Source organism: Corvus kubaryi, unplaced genomic scaffold (genome assembly GCF_017639235.1).
Source record: "Corvus kubaryi isolate FWS band 111438036 unplaced genomic scaffold, C.kubaryi_AGA036_p1.0 37284, whole genome shotgun sequence".
Classification (NCBI taxonomy): Eukaryota; Metazoa; Chordata; class Aves; order Passeriformes; family Corvidae; genus Corvus; species Corvus kubaryi.
Window position 1 is genome coordinate 5,794,129 of NW_024581088.1, and position 15,223 is coordinate 5,809,351.

Below are 15,223 nucleotides of genomic sequence, written 5' to 3' on the forward strand. Positions count from 1 at the left end.
TAAAGTGCAGATTTAAACAAAAGGAACAAAATTGTACATGTTGTTTCTGCACTCAGTATTCTAAGGCTGAATGTTAAAAGTGCCTTCTGTCTTCAAATCTTAAACCAAATACTTTGTGTTGAACTTGGCAGGCAGAAGTGTCCTTGCTTTAAAAATGAACAAACAAAATTCCCAGCAAACTTGCTGGGGATAGAAGAGTATTAAGAGATCTGGTTTTAGTTTTTAGACTGAGGAGTGGTAGCAGTATTGTTTTCAGTTTAATTTAAAAGGTCGATGTGATTTGGAAAATGAAATACTTGTGTTTCAGACTGTGTGACACTGAGATGTGTGGGTTCAGCTACTTTCTGTAATTGGTGCTGTGCTGCTTCTTGCCCTTGTCAGTTCGAAATATGAAGAATTCCAACTGCATACCCATTTATTTAAAGAACTAATTTAACTACTTTTAGCATTTTCTTTCTCAAACATGAATGTCAGAGAGACACTTCCATTGTAAGTGGATTTTAAACACTAAGGAGAAACTCGACTGTGAAACGAGCAGTGTTTCCGTTGAGCAAAGCGAGTTTTGAGATTGAATTCACAAAAACAATATTTCAATTACTACTGAAGCAATTCTCTGGTTTGTACCAAGGATGTAGGTGGAAACTGCTTTTCTGTATAGAGTTCTGTGGTATGAGTAACATCTGTTGCATGTAACACTAAATGATTTGTCCCTCGTCTGACAGTTTTAGCCAACAATTCATTAAATGAGTTTTGTATTGACGAGAGTATAGTTAAAGCTTGTCTTGCTGTTTAGTTCTGTCTCTCAAATGCCTTCTGCTTTGATATCAAGGGGAATGAATGATGTTGAATTGGTCCCTCAAGGCTTGGCTTTGTTCTCTCCCAAGCCTTGAGGCAGTATCAGTGTTTAATGTGTTGTATAGATTTTATTTTGATGCATTCCTGTGATCTACACTAAAGGCATCTTTTTTTTCATCTGAGGAAGAGGTGAACATGTGCTGCCTGAAAGTTGCTCCTATCTCAGAGCAAGCAGCCATGGAGACAAGTCTAATCCGTGAGTACTTGGTCCAGTTTTTGGGAAAAAAAGAGGAAAAAAAGCCCCATCAGCTGAAAGTATTGGTGTTGACTTAACTTCACTGTGTCTTGTGCTTGTTTGTGTGGGCATAGTCTGTTCATTCAGTTTTAGTAAAAATGTTTAGGGCCAGATTTTCAGCAGTGGTGTCTGCAGTCCTTGTTTGTGTGCACGTAGGGATCAAATGGAGCTGGAGCTCGGGCTCTGGGAGAATTTGCAGCTACACTTGTGCACGAACTTGCAAATCTGATCCTTAATTGCAAACTCTCTTGTCTCGTGTGCTTTCCTTGCAGTTACTTTTTACTGGAAGTGATTTGCTAGAAATGGCCCTGATTTCTTCTATTTCTCTCTTGTGCTTCAGAAATGCAGTTGGCCTGAATAAAGGGCAGAATAATCTTAGCAGGAGAAATTTGGACCTTTCTGCTTCCAGTTCTTTGGACTCTTTCCTTGTTGCTCCCAATGATAGAAACAGCATCTTTCTTCCAGTAAAATGGGTTGTGATGTAAATCAGGAGTGCAGCTGTGCCTCCCTGCCTACCCCAGCCAAAACGTGGTGGCAAATGTGTGCTTGATCCTGGTTTCACCCTTACAAATCCAAAGGCAAATCCTAAAAATTCTCAAGGATGCAGGAGTTTGGGTAAAGGCAGGTAAATGGTACTTGGGCTGGCAGTGGACAGGGGGGTGTTACAGAGATCCTCCTTGTGGTTTCAACACTCACTAGAATGGAGGGGATAAAATTCACAGTATCCAAACAGTGGTTCTGAATTTGGGCTCTTCCTGCCCCTCTTTGGCTCTCTCAGAATCCCAGAATTCCCTTGGGATCACAGAATATTCTGAGTTGGAAGTTCCGTGGAGAGGGGCGGACTGGAAAGGCAAAAAAACCCTCATCCCAAAGCCTGCTTAGGAATTAAACATTCCTGAAATCCTCTTACTGTAAGGTACTTGCTACTCTTTAAGGCCAACAAAGCATTTGAGTCTCATGGAGGAAATGAATATTCTTGGAAGTTTCTTCCTGTAAAACATTCCTGACCACCTTCGAGATCTGAAGTGATAACAAATCTCTGGTGAGGAGGTTTCTCAATGCTGTAGTTTGCTTTTATCTGCTGCTGTACAGAGTCTCTCAGTTGTTCCAGGAGGTTGGTGAGGTGCTTCAGGCAGCACTCTGCTCCTAATTTATGTGGGCTAAAGTCAGAGATTGGCTGGCTTTGGTTCTGCCAATGTTGTTTAAACTGGTCTAGAAAAGATGAAGTATTCTGTTACCATACAACTGTATTAAGCATGGCCTAAGTATTAGGTGTTTGTTCTGTATAATATGTTCCATCAACTATTTATTCCCAGTGCTTTAAACTCCAAACACCCATTTAAAATGCAGTCACTGGGCAGATGCTCCTTTTCTCAATACAGGCTGAGAGATTCTCTATTGGAGGTTTAGGATACAATTTTGCTAACAGGTAAAAAAAACATGTAAATATGTACGAATTCTATTTGTTGCACATAACTTTTTTGGTATAAAAAACAAAACAAAACAACAAAAATAAATGTAGGAATTACCTGTGGATGTCTTGCTGCAATCATTCTTATGCTGCATTCATGCAGTCCAAACATAAGAGCTTGAATGAACCCAACCAGAGGCCTTTTTGGACTCAGTCTGAGCCTTAGAAACTGTTTTTAATGTCAGTACTGTAATTCTGTTTCTAGAAATCGTACTAAGTCGTGTGGTTTTTTTCCCCAAGACATTGTGTGTGCTTAGCAGTAGAACAGTTAAAGCACTTGATCCCCCCCAGATCCCAGTTTTCCCAGTAGAATTCCTGCAGCTTTGTGTCTGGCTGAGCGTTGTGTGTAAAGGCTGAGCAGCATTGACTTGAGGCTTTCACTGTTTACAGTTCTTTAAGCAAAAAAGATCCCCCAGCATTGTGATTTTTATCACTTTCTGCTTTATTGGGTCTGTGGGGCCACTCAAAGCCAGTCCCACAGACCACAAAATACCTGGGAACTGCTGGATGTGTCCCTGGATTTGGGGAGGGAGCTGCTGTGCAGGGTTGGGTTTGTGATTGCACTGAGCTGTTGAGAACAAGCAGGAATTAACCCTCCAATGTGTGCTCAGATTTTGGGGGGCTGAGCTGAGCCCTGGTTTGTAAGGAGTGAACAATGTCAAATCCTCATCTGCGTTTTGGTCAGGTCTGTTGAAATTGGGGAAGAAAATGAGTTTTTAAAGGATGATGTCTAGAGATGGAGAAGTTGAAATGACTTTCAAACACTGCTAGTGGGCTTAAATATGGTAATTGTTTACACCATGGTGTGTTTGAACAAGTGTCTTTTTACTGTGCATAGAGTTTTATATTCTGGGGGTTTAGTTCTAGAGAAAATCTAGGCCTAGCACGGTGTGAGGAATGCTGTAGTGTGTTCTTTCTTTTCCCTTCAAAAGACAAGAAAAATTGTTGTGGAGTCTGCAGTGAACATCTGTGTCCTTATTCTGCTGGGGCAGGGTGGAAGGTGGTGTTGGTTCCTTGGTCTACCACCTCTAAAGGGAACAGAATTTGGCCACCACACAACAGAAAAGCAAATATTTTCTTTATATGGTCAGATTTTGGTCACTTCCCTGAGACACTCACACCAGAGCCAGCTGCACAACAGGGAGTCATGGCAACAGTTTCACCCAGAATCTGTGAATTCCAGTAATCAAACTCCATGATTTTAACTTGTCAAATGCATTGGGCAGCCTCTGATTTTGTTGCTCTGCTCCTCGAGATGGCTGCTTTTGGGACATCACTGGCAAGTTTGCAGACTAAATATTCTGAGTTTTTCTATGTGGTGGTGTGATCCCTGACAGTCTAAAGCCTGTTTTTTAGCCTGGCCTGAGGCTGGTGTGCAGCCCTAAAGGGACATCACTGAAGCAGCACCGGAATCTACACCTGGCCCTACCCCAGAGGGCTTCAGGCCACTCTCTGAAAGGTTCAGAGCAGAATTTCCCTCTGGGCTGCTCTTCCTGTGGTGACATTTAATATGAAGGAAGCCCTTCCACGCTGGAAGGGCTCTGACAGTGGCACTGTTAGGCACAGTTCATGTCTAATAGTGGCAGTTTTGGTACTGTAAAATAAATAGATTTAAAGCTGAGTTGATGTAGTCCCTCCCTCTCTAACATATCCCACCTTGCTGCTGGAATAGGAATTCCAAACTGTGTGTTGGAGTATGTTGGGTGGTTCATGCCCTTCCTGCCTGCTGGGAATGCTCAGGATTTCTCACACACCCATCCTGTCAGGCCAGAGCAGCTGCACAAACTGTGCTCCTCTGCAATCCTGTGCACAGTTTGCTGTGATCTCAGTAGTGTTAACTGTTAGGGGAGTTTAACTGGAAAACCTCATCTGCATTAGTGGGATGTGATGTTCATTTAGAGTAACTTAGATTTTTAAGTTCAGTATTGATTTGTATCATGTAATATTTGTAATTTTTTTGCCATAAACAGATACCTCAGTCAGGATCTCTTAACTTCAGCTCCTTGAAAGTGAGTATTTGTTTTCCTACCTGGAAACAGGAAGCCTACAGACGTGGCTGAGCAGAGGGAACAAAAGTTTCTGATCTGCTTTGCATCACAGTAACTTCTTCAGGTGGACTAGAAATCGCATTGGACTTGCAAGACTTGAGTCAGGCATAAAACTTATTTAAACAGAAATTTAATAACAAGTTCAACATAATCCTTGTTTTCATTTTAGAAAGAGGGAATGTGATGTTATTACAGGAGGAAGACAGCTTGATTCATTTGCAATCTTCCAGTATCTGTCTCTAAGAACAAATGCAGCTGCTTTGGGCTGGCGTTGGCGGGTGAAGATTCCTTTCTTGTTCCCCAAAACTCGTGTGGTCCCTGCAGAGAGGTTATAAAATAAAGCAAATACATAAAATGAGCTCTTTCAGGCCCTGCTCTGAGCTGTTACAATGTAGGCACTAAATCAGGCCAGGTGGGAGAGACCTATGCACTTTCTTTCCACACAGTCAGGTACAACAGGGAGCCTTGGCAGCATTCATGGATGTGACAGAGCAAGCCAGCTGCAATTCCTTGTATTTACAGCTGGTGAGCTGTGACACTTAACTGGGGTGTGCCCATTGATCGGTACTGTATCTACAATAGATTGGCTCCACCTTCAGATTGGATGGAGGAAATGGTGATGACTATTTACTGTCCTTTGTCGTGTCTAGATCCTTTTCCTGCCTGTTTTAATTTTCATAGGAGAGTAGAAAAAAGGATTGAAACAAGCAGAGAGACTGGAACTGCATCTGTGTGTAACCTTGTCTACATTTTCTCAGTCCTGTTTGAAGCTGATGCTGCTTTTCTGACCACTGCCATCACTGAGCTTTCTAATACCTGTCCTGGTGCTCTGCAGAGTATTTTAGTGGTGTTGCTTCCTAACACTGCTCACCACCCCAACTCACTGCAGGTGGCACAAACAGAACAGGTTCCTTCCCAGATCTGAGTTGGGATTGTTGAATTTCTGTGTGACTGCACTGTAAATTAAGGAATTTCCCTTCCTTTGTGACTGCACTTAGCTATTAATAATGGGTGGAGTGTCATGGTAAGACAGTTGTGTGCCGGTGTGGCATCTGCTCCTCTACCAAGTTAATTTAGGTTATTTAAGGTGCTCTGTTCCCAGGGCAGTTGTAGGTGACACGAGAAGCAAGTGAGATGTCCCTAACCACTGACTGAAGCTCTGAATTGAGGGTGGCAATCTGGGTCTCTCACAAGCTTCCCTTGTGCATTTTCTCATGTTCCTGGGAGCATCTCTGAGGTGGGACAGGCAGGAGAAAAGGATGAACTCAGTACAGACAGGACCTTCTCTCTTGGCTCTGGTCATGCTGGATTTTGTGACAAAACCAGCTGTGCTCTGTCCTGGTAAACAGAGGGCCTTTTATCCTACCCTCCAGCACAATATTTGTGTGGCATAAACCACTAAACTCCCAGGGAGGATGGAGAGTTGTGTAGAATATAAATAAAAGCTTACCTTGACTGGTCATGAAATCAGCAAAATTCCAGATGAGCTCCCCAATCACGTACTCCTTCCTCTTCTTGTCAAACACTGCGTGGTACTCCCTGAGCATGGCCTTCTGGTACTCCTCAGTGAACATCAGGGGGGGATCCTACAGCCAGGGACAACAGGATGAGGGGACAGTTAATCCCAGCAAAGGCATTCCCACTTACTGAGAAACTATTCCTGAAGAGAAACTGTCTGGTTGCTTGGTCTTCTGATTGCTGCTGCATTAACAGTGGCTGTTGTGACAATTAGCAAACACAAAATTCCAGGTATTCCCAGGGGGAATTCCTGTGGTGGCCTTTGCCACAAAGGGACAGGAGTGCCACCCCCTCCTGCACGGGACAGCACCACAACCATCCATTCTCCAGGGTTTGCTTTCATTGAAGCATCTCCTACCACTGCCAAAGGACAGATTTTGGAGTCCTCTTTAGGTAGGCAAAGCTCACTGATTTTGGTGGAGCAGGGTCACAATCCTGGAGCCTTTTGGACACTCCCAGCTGAAGCATCTCACAACAAAGCCAGGCCCAGTGGTGCCACCCTCTCTCAGTTAAATTTTGTTGCCCTCTAAGAGCTTTTTCCATCTGGGGAACACCACAACACTCACGCTATGAAGTCCAGGCACTGAGTCTGCTCCATATTCACTCTGGATAATGGGTTTTTGGTAGGTTTTATACCAGTTCTCAAACTGGGCTGTGAGTTGGAGTGGAATCACTTCCAGGTGGCCTGGGTCGTGATACCAGGAGAAGTAGCTGTTCACACAAATCACATCCACGTAGGGAGCCTGCAGGACACAAGGTGAGAGTGTTTTGGCATAGACTTCAACCTTCTCTTGCAAACTTAAATCCTCCTTTGGGTTCATTTAATGGAATCCAGATTTATTACACGTAGAATGAAGTGTTTCCCCCATCACTCAGACCCTCCAAACATCATATCTTCCCCAGAAAAAAAAAAGCAGGATAAATTTAATAAGCTAACAACATTAAGTTGGCATTTTCCTTACAGATTAGGAAGTCACAGCAAAGAGTTAGACAAGATCAACACATTTCATTCTCAGGTTTGTTAGAAGTTTTTTTGTTTCCAAGATGTCTCTGGCTTGCTGGTACATTTAGATGTACTTTTTTTTTTTTTTTTTGAGTATTGGAATGTGATTATCAAGTGAGTGGTCAAATATTTTGACTAGCAACTAAATTTTGTGCATCAATGGTGCAATACTAAGACTAAAGCATTCTGCAAGTTATTTGCCATTTCTACCACATGGACAGTGTGATAAAAGGGCACAAAGCCCCCTCAAGATAAAGTGATGTTGTATGTAACTTGTTCAATGTTCTCTTAACATGTTTTGTAATAAAAAGAAAAAAAAAAAGTTCTAATATCACATCAGTGTATGAGACATCTGTTCTTTGGGTTGGTTTGCCTGTGCTGCTCGAGTTGGGCAGAGTGGGAATGGGGTATCCAAAAGCAGATTCCTGCTGGGCTCCTTCAAATTTAAGGCCATCAGAGGTTTTGGGGGAGGAAAAACCTCAAGAGTTGCAGCCATTCCTGCTAATTAGAGGACAGTTTAGAAGAAATCCAAAGTATAACCTGGAGCAGGGATGTGTGGTAGCACCAACTCACCTCCTAGAAGTGATTATTGTACAGTAGTGCCCAGGATCTACCCTGGAAACAAATACAGGTGTTAAAAATCCTTGGTCCAGGCTATGAAAGGCCCAGAAATGCAAGGAAAGTGCCTTTTGGTTATTTAGACAGCTCTAAGGCTTTTAATTATGGAGCTGGAGGAGCTTTTAGATTATTGGACACAAACAGACATCTGCCAAAGAAGATCTAGAGCAGTTTAAGGCAGGAATTAAAGCAAAGCTTCCTTCCTTTAGACTTCCACAAGGGTTGTGAGCATTTTAAAGAGGTTTAAGCTTTGGCTTAATTGCAAGTGAAAATTCTGAGCATTAGTAAACACAATAGCATAACAAAGCATGGCAATATTAATGGAATCCAGGGGCATAATCCTGCACACAAAGAATTGTTCTCTCTTACAGACCCTTTCTGTTTTTTCAGCTGGACTACAACTACAGGATAAGGTGATTTTTACTAGAAACAAAAATGTAACTTTTCTTTTGTCTTTCCCTGCTAAATATCTCCATTAAATTTAGGGAGGTGCAGGGAAAGGAATATAAAACAAGTGACAAGAGGAAGAAATTTAATGTATGAGTTTTAAAAAAGAAAAAGCTAGAAAATAAAGCAAACTTACACCATGATCAAGAGCGTAATTAGCATCTGTCACAAAGGTGACTGGTCTGGAGGGGTCGAGAGCTTTAGTGTGAGCTATCACTGTCCTGTTTGCAAACAGTAAAGCAAGAGTTCAACAACAGCATGGAGAAGCACAGCCCCCTCTCCCCAGGCTCTCTATCCTTCCACCCCCCCAGACAGAGCTGGTTTTGATTTAGCAGACAGTGTTTGAATTAAAGAGAGTATCTGTCACCAAGTGGTTGCTATGCCACCTGATAAAAGAGCAGAGTGGAAGCACACCAAGCACAGGCACATCCGTTTGTTGGTGGTGCCAGCAGCTTAGACGTTGAAGGGACAGCTGAGTTTGAGGACAAAACTGTGAAAGGGACAATAGGAAGTTTCTGAACAACTCCTGGGATGCATTCCTGAGGCCCTGTGGCACAGCAGGCAGAGGTTGGATGGTTTTGAGGAAGCCCTGAGTGAGAGAGATGGGACAGAATGGGAGAGTCAAGCTCTTGACATTACAGGAGGGTGCTGGAACATTCTGAAGAATGAAACTTCACAGTTGTCAATGCACCTACAGCTCCCAGGGACAGCCTGCTGCCCGTTACAGAGCTGCCTCTGGGCTATCCAAAGCTTAAATCTCTTGAAAAACAAAACCAAGGGGTCTGCAGGGACTCAAAGCAGTGGCTTTGAAGTGAGGAGCCACAGAACAAATAAGCAGCTTTAACTGCAGAACCTTGTCTTCAGAATGAAAGGCCAGTTATTTTACAGCTTTGCTGTGATTCTCAAAGGATTCAGCACTCATCTTCCAGTGGTAACAAGGAATATCCTGTTCCCACCAGGTCTGATTTTGCTTAGCTCAAGAAGAGCTGCTCAAACCAAGTGGACTCCTGGTCATTTTGTGGAGTCTTAGTGTTCAAAACCAACACGTCTGAGACAGTTGAGCAGTTCTGAGCATCAGTTCGACACATGCAGGAGTTACATTTCAGTTTGCATCTGCAGGTACAGTGCCAGGGTTCCCAAAAAATGCCTTCCCCCCCTTTATTACTTCTCTGTGCCATCCCAAAGGAAGAAGAGGAATCATGTGCCACGAGATGACGAGCAGATGCCCTTACTTGAAATAGTGAGCGGCTGGGGGCAGCTCCGACGCCGGCTCATTGGCCACTGACCACATCACCACTGAGGGCCTGTTCTTATCCCTGCGGATCAGCTCCTCCATCACAGCCAGGTGATGCTGCAGGGACTTGTTCCCAAAGCTCTCACTGGAAGACAGAAGGAGGTGAGGGTGTAAAATCCATCCCATCTGCCTTGCCCTGTGCAAACTCAGCCTCTGGGCAGAGCAGAGCCTTGATGCTGAAGATGGCTTCTGCCCTATTTCCCCAAAGTTTGCTGCACAGTTCAGGGCCGTGGTTTGGGCTCGTTAATGGAGCCATGTGGCAAAATGCCCTCTGGTTGCCCAACATCACAAGGCACTGGTGGCGCAACTGGGAGATTTCCAAACAGAGCAAAGTACTCTCATTATCGGGACAACGGGTGGGACACTCTGGGGACAAAAGTGTGAAAAGGGTAATGGGACACTTGGAAACAGCTCAGAGAGGAGCAGATGAGCGAGGGGCAGGGTGTGCTGGGCAGTTCTTACAGCAGTTTGATGCCCACCCCCGGGCTCTCGTCGATGACCACGATGCCGTAGGCGTCGCACAGGTCCATGATCTCCTCGGCGTAGGGGTAGTGGCTGGTGCGGAATGAGTTGGCCCCCAGCCAGCGCAGCAAGTTGAAGTCCTTTACAATCAGGGGCCAGTCAAGGCCTTTGCCACGGATCTGGGGGGAGAGAGGAATCACCCTTTGTGAACACAGCTTCCCTGTTTGATCCAGCCCAAGCCCCGGAGCTGCCTGAGGCCGGTGCTGCCCAGGGTGGGGAACCCAACAGCCACTGTCACAGTCAGAGGGGTTTGGGTTGGAGGGGACCTTAAAGCTCATCTCATTCCACCCCCTGGCGTGGGCAAGGACACCTTCCACAGTCCCAGGTTGCTCCAAGCCCCGTCCAACCTGGCCTTGGGCACTTCCAGGGATGGGGCAGCCACAGCTTCTTTGGGTGACCTGTGCCAGGGCCACCCCACCCTCACAGCAGACTGACTGTCAGCATGTCTGGCTGGAAGCTGTGGCTGGGAGATGCTTCAGTGTCTCCACCAGCACACCCATGTACCCTGAGGGATGTCAGGACCATGGCAGCACTGGGCATGGTGTCCCCTTAGTGCTTAGCCTGGGAGGAGAGTGTGAGGAACAACCCCTTGGAGAGGGGAGGGGAGGCAGCGCAGGTGCCACCTCAGCAGTGTGAGCTGAGGTGTCACTGGGTGTCCCTGCCATGGGTGCCACACTTACATCTGCATCCTCGTGCTTGTTGACCCCATGGAAGTAGAAGGGCCTGCCATTGATGAGGAACTGGGTGCTGGTGACGTGGACGGTGCGGATGCCGACCGGGAGCGTGTACACGTCCTCCAGCAGCACCTCACCCACCTGTGCCTGCATCTTCACCTGCATGTCCAGGGAGGAATGGAAGGGATCCTCATGAGGATGCCCAGTGCTCCCTCCCCTATCTGTGAAGGAGATTTTGGCCCCACATCCCCTTCCCAGCCCTGCCTCAGCGCACAGCCTGTCCCTCATTGCTGCTGCTCGGCAGGGAGACAGGTATGACTAAACAAAAAATAGAAATCCAAGCTGTGGAAGTTGAAGGATAAAGAATGGGCCCCTGCATGACCCTTTTGGCACTTGCTCATCCCAGGAGTTTCAGTGTCTTTTCCCCATGGCATCACCACAGACCATTTCTGTGCCCTGCACCTTGATGCCAGGCAATGACTGACATATCACCTGCCCCCAGGTGTGAACCTGAGCCCCTGGAAACTCCGAGCAGCTCATCCTCCCTGATTCCTGCACCTGAACATCGCTACTGATCCTTAACTCTCAAAGAATCTCCCAGGCTCCAGCTGTTGAACTCATCATCTCCTCAGAGGGGATGGACTGGACAGTGTGAAGGGCCAGCACCTCAGAGCACACTCCAGGAATGCCCTTCTCTCTGCCAGACCCTTCAGTTCAGCAGCCAGGAAGCTGCCAAAGCTTGATTTGATTACTGCCTAATTAGCGGTGCCACTCTGGTCACACGCACAGGACCCGTGAGAGGAGAGGACAGAGGATGGGCCATATGGCAGTGCCTTAACCCTATTAAACACACACCCACAGAGGAGGAAATGCCACTTTACCTCTAAGGAGTACAGGTATCCAGGGTTCTCGTGCATCAGGTAGGGCCACCAGAGGTTTGGGCTGAGGACTTTGAGCTCTCCCACTGGGCCATCACCTGTAGCAACCACTTTCCCCTCTTGGTCACGCAAACTCAGCGACAAGGAATTGGCTGTGCTGCCAACCACTGACACCTGATACTGCACCATGGCTGGCTCAGAGGAAACCAAAGACAATCAGGCTCAAGAAAAAGCCACTAGAAAACAAAATCAAACTTGTGCAGGATTTTTCCCCCCTTGTCACCTCCATCTGGAGTCTGAGGGAGCTGCTGTAATTGCTCTGGACCTACCAACACTGTCTGATGAAGTGGTTGTCACAGTGATGTCATCTATGTAGGCAGCAGGAGTGGTGTAAAGCACAACTGGGCGGTGGATTCCGGCATAATTAAAGAAATCAAACCTTATGTTCTGCACAAAATAGTTCTTGGGGTACCTGAGTGAGTGAGACAGGAGAAATGGCTGCATTACACTTCATTGCACAGCTGAAGGCAGCATGTGGATGCTGGCAGTGCAAAATAATCATGTAAAATAGTCTTTACAACAGGCTGGATCTGTATCTCAGCTGCTACACTGAAGGGTTCTGCAGCTGACAAACATCTGATGCCCCAAGATTTTGATCCTTCAGGAGAGCTGGTGCTTGCAGCTTCCAGCTGAATCCAAGTTCCTCAAACCTGCCCTTCATTCAACTTGACAGATCATCCAACCTGAGCTCCCTGTGCACAGAACAGATGCAATTCCTCACCACACCAAAGCTTAAACTCCTCGTTGCTCTTTTCACCATAAAGTCAACCCCATGAAGAGTTTTATGAACCAGCAGCTGAATAAACTCCTCTCCCACCCCTGGGATCAGCCCAGCAGTAAAACACCCAGCAGCTCACCTTGTTTTGTCAGTCATGTACTGGATGGAGCCTGGGGGCAGCGTGTGGGGGGTCAGGGTGTTGTTGAGAGCGACAGTGATGCGGCAGAGGGTTCCTGGGCTGCCCTGCACCACGCTGCTGATGTCAGCCTCAAAGGGCAGGTGCCCCCCTTCGTGCTCCACCACCTGCACCCCATTCACCCACTGCAAGGAAAGACCCCAAAAAATGGTTTATTGGGATTTTGTGGCGAGCAGAGCACAGAGAAGGGAAGCCCAGTTACAAGGAACATCCGGGCTCTTGATCCTCGAAGGGTCTTTGAGGGATCTCCCTTTGCTGGGAGCTAGGTCTGGCTCACATAAAGTGTCACAGAGGGACACAGTTTGGGGCAGATCCATTAATCGGGAAATGTTCAGTTACTAATCCCGAAATTGCAGGATCAGAGAAGAGAAATTGGAATTCATTCTTGCTGGGGGAAAACAGGTTAAGAAAACAGCAAAGAGCTGCAAAATCGAGGCAGGGACGCATTTGCTGGACAAACCATAAAACTGACTTTAGTCCAGCCTAATTTTGGAAGCACGGGGCCAATCCCCCCCAGGCACCTACCACGATGGAGTAGTAATGGGCACTTCCAAAGCGCAGCACCACCCTGGGGGCGGGATCGCCCTGCAGCCAGCGCAGGGGGAGCAGCACCTCCTTCTCGTACCACACCCAGCCGATGTAATTCTCCAGGCTGGGGTCCTGGGTGATGTCGTTGAAGCTGGCAGGCACTGGCATGTCAATCACAGGGCCGCTCTGGCAGGAGTTGCATGGAAAAGGAAGGAACAGAGCGTTTAAAAAGAAGATTTTTACTGCTGGAGGTGTCCCCTTCCAGTGACAGCTTTACAATCCCTTTGCCAAGGGGAAATACATGGGAAAAGCTGTTTAAAAACTGGTGGCATCTCCCAGAGCTCCTATACAAGCCCTAATTAGCACCAGGCACAGGAACCTGCCTGCTCCTACAGGAGGGAGCTGCTCCTTTCTTTTCCTCTCCTGCTGTGCAATGAAATGCTTTCATTAACGGCTCTGGCATCATGGAATCAGAGAAGTGAGGGGAAAAAACCCCAAGCCCAGGTTGTTGTTTCAGCTGGGAATTTTCTCCTGAGCAATGTGGGGTTTGTGGTGCTGTTTGCTAAGAGCTGTAGTAAAAGGGTAGCAACAGTAGTGGATATTTTGGGCAGGAATGGGTATTTTAGGATATTTTTCTCCCTGTGGAGACTGTTTAGGATGAGTTCAGCCTTTCTCACCACCTGAAAGCAAGAAATTCCTTGGGATTACAACAGAATCCATTCAGTTGCTTATTCCAATATAAAGATTAGAGGGAGGTAGTGTCACAGGACATTGAATATTGAGGAATCCAGATGCTGTTGCCAAACAGAGCTGTTCATTTTCAGCACTTTCTGCACTCGGGATGTTGCACAAAGGAGTTCTGCAGCTTCTCCTTTCCTGAGGAAGCCTCAGGAAACAGAATGAGGAAGGTCTGGGCACCCAGGGTGGGCATCATGTGCATGGCTGACTCAGCACTGGCACTGCAGAGAGCTCAGTGCCCTCGTCACAAGATCCTAGTGGGGAAATCCTTGGATTGGGAAAAGGATTTTCTAGTATCTGATGCAGGACAACCCTTGCCTAGGCTGGCCAGGAGCTGGGTCCCCTTCAGGGAGATTCTCTGAGGTCTAAAGCAGGTTGAGCACACTCATCTAAGTTTCCCTTTGGTATTTCAGGATTTCTCTCCTCTGGCAAAACTTCCAGCAGCACAGTGACCTTCAGCTCTTCTCTCCTTCCACAGTTCAGCAACAAAATCGGCCAAAAGGCTAAAAATAGAAATAATGAACGACTTATCCATTTTATGCATAAAATTCATAACTCTTTTCTCTCAGGTAACGTAGCTAATTTCCACGCAGCTCTCAGTCACACCAAAACTTTTCAGCCAGCACTCTGAAACTTTGGAATAAACAGTTCCCAGTGCCTTTTCCAGGCACGTTTTTGCTGATTCTGTGCTGCTGGAAGCTCCCTGCTGTGCAAGGCTCCGGCAGCACCTGGAGGTAAATGGGGTTCACTCAAACGCTGTCTGCCTTTAGAGCAGCACCGGGGGGATCATCAGGAGCTGCTAATTAGGAACTGCCTCAAGAATAACCTGGGCACAGCCATCACCATGGGGCAAAGGGCAGCGGCCCCGCCAGCCCGGTGGGGAAGGGAGGCAGGGACAGAGGAAGGGAGGGAGAGAGGAAGAAAGGAGCGGTGCCCCCGCAGCGGGCCGGAGCCCGGTTCGGAGGGGGAAAAGCGCACCCTGCGCCCGGCGATGGGCAGCGCCCGCCCCGCTCCCCGCTACCTGCCGGAGCGGCCGCCGGTACCAGCGCTGCGCGAAGCCGGCGTCCCTGCCCGGAGACAGATCGGCGCGGAAGCTCCAGAGGCCGCCGAGCTCCCTGCGCTCGCGGGAGGGGGTGTCCCGGGGCTGCAGCATCCCGGCGGGACCCGCCGCCAGCCCCGGGAGGAACAGCAGCGGCAGCAGCAGCGGGCACAGCCCGACCCCGCGGCCCCCACACGCCGCCACCGCCATCTTGGCTGTGGGCAGGGCCCGTTGAGGGCGGGGAGGGGCGGGACCGGAGCTGAGGGGCGGGACCGGAGCTGAGGGGGCGGGACCGGAGCTGAGGGGCGGGACCGGAGCTGAGGAGGGGGAACGGAGCTGAGGAGGGGGAACCGGGGCTGAGGGGCGGGACCGGAGCTGAGG

General features: G+C 47.6%; 1 protein-coding gene across 1 annotated transcript; it reads right to left on the bottom strand.

Moving 5' to 3' along the window:
• Positions 1-4,723: 4,723 nt before the first annotated feature.
• Positions 4,724-15,081, bottom strand: GUSB (glucuronidase beta). The gene is made up of 12 exons (XM_042026074.1): positions 14,825-15,081; positions 13,063-13,251; positions 12,481-12,662; positions 11,893-12,035; positions 11,567-11,754; positions 10,692-10,844; positions 9,952-10,130; positions 9,428-9,574; positions 8,332-8,416; positions 6,694-6,870; positions 6,060-6,195; positions 4,724-4,927 (listed from the first exon to the last, which is right to left on the bottom strand). The coding sequence occupies exons 1-12, from the start codon at positions 15,050-15,052 to the stop codon at positions 4,770-4,772; spliced, it is 1,965 nt and encodes a 654-aa protein (XP_041882008.1). The 5' UTR covers positions 15,053-15,081; the 3' UTR covers positions 4,724-4,769.
• Between the last annotated feature and the right edge of the window lie 142 nt (positions 15,082-15,223).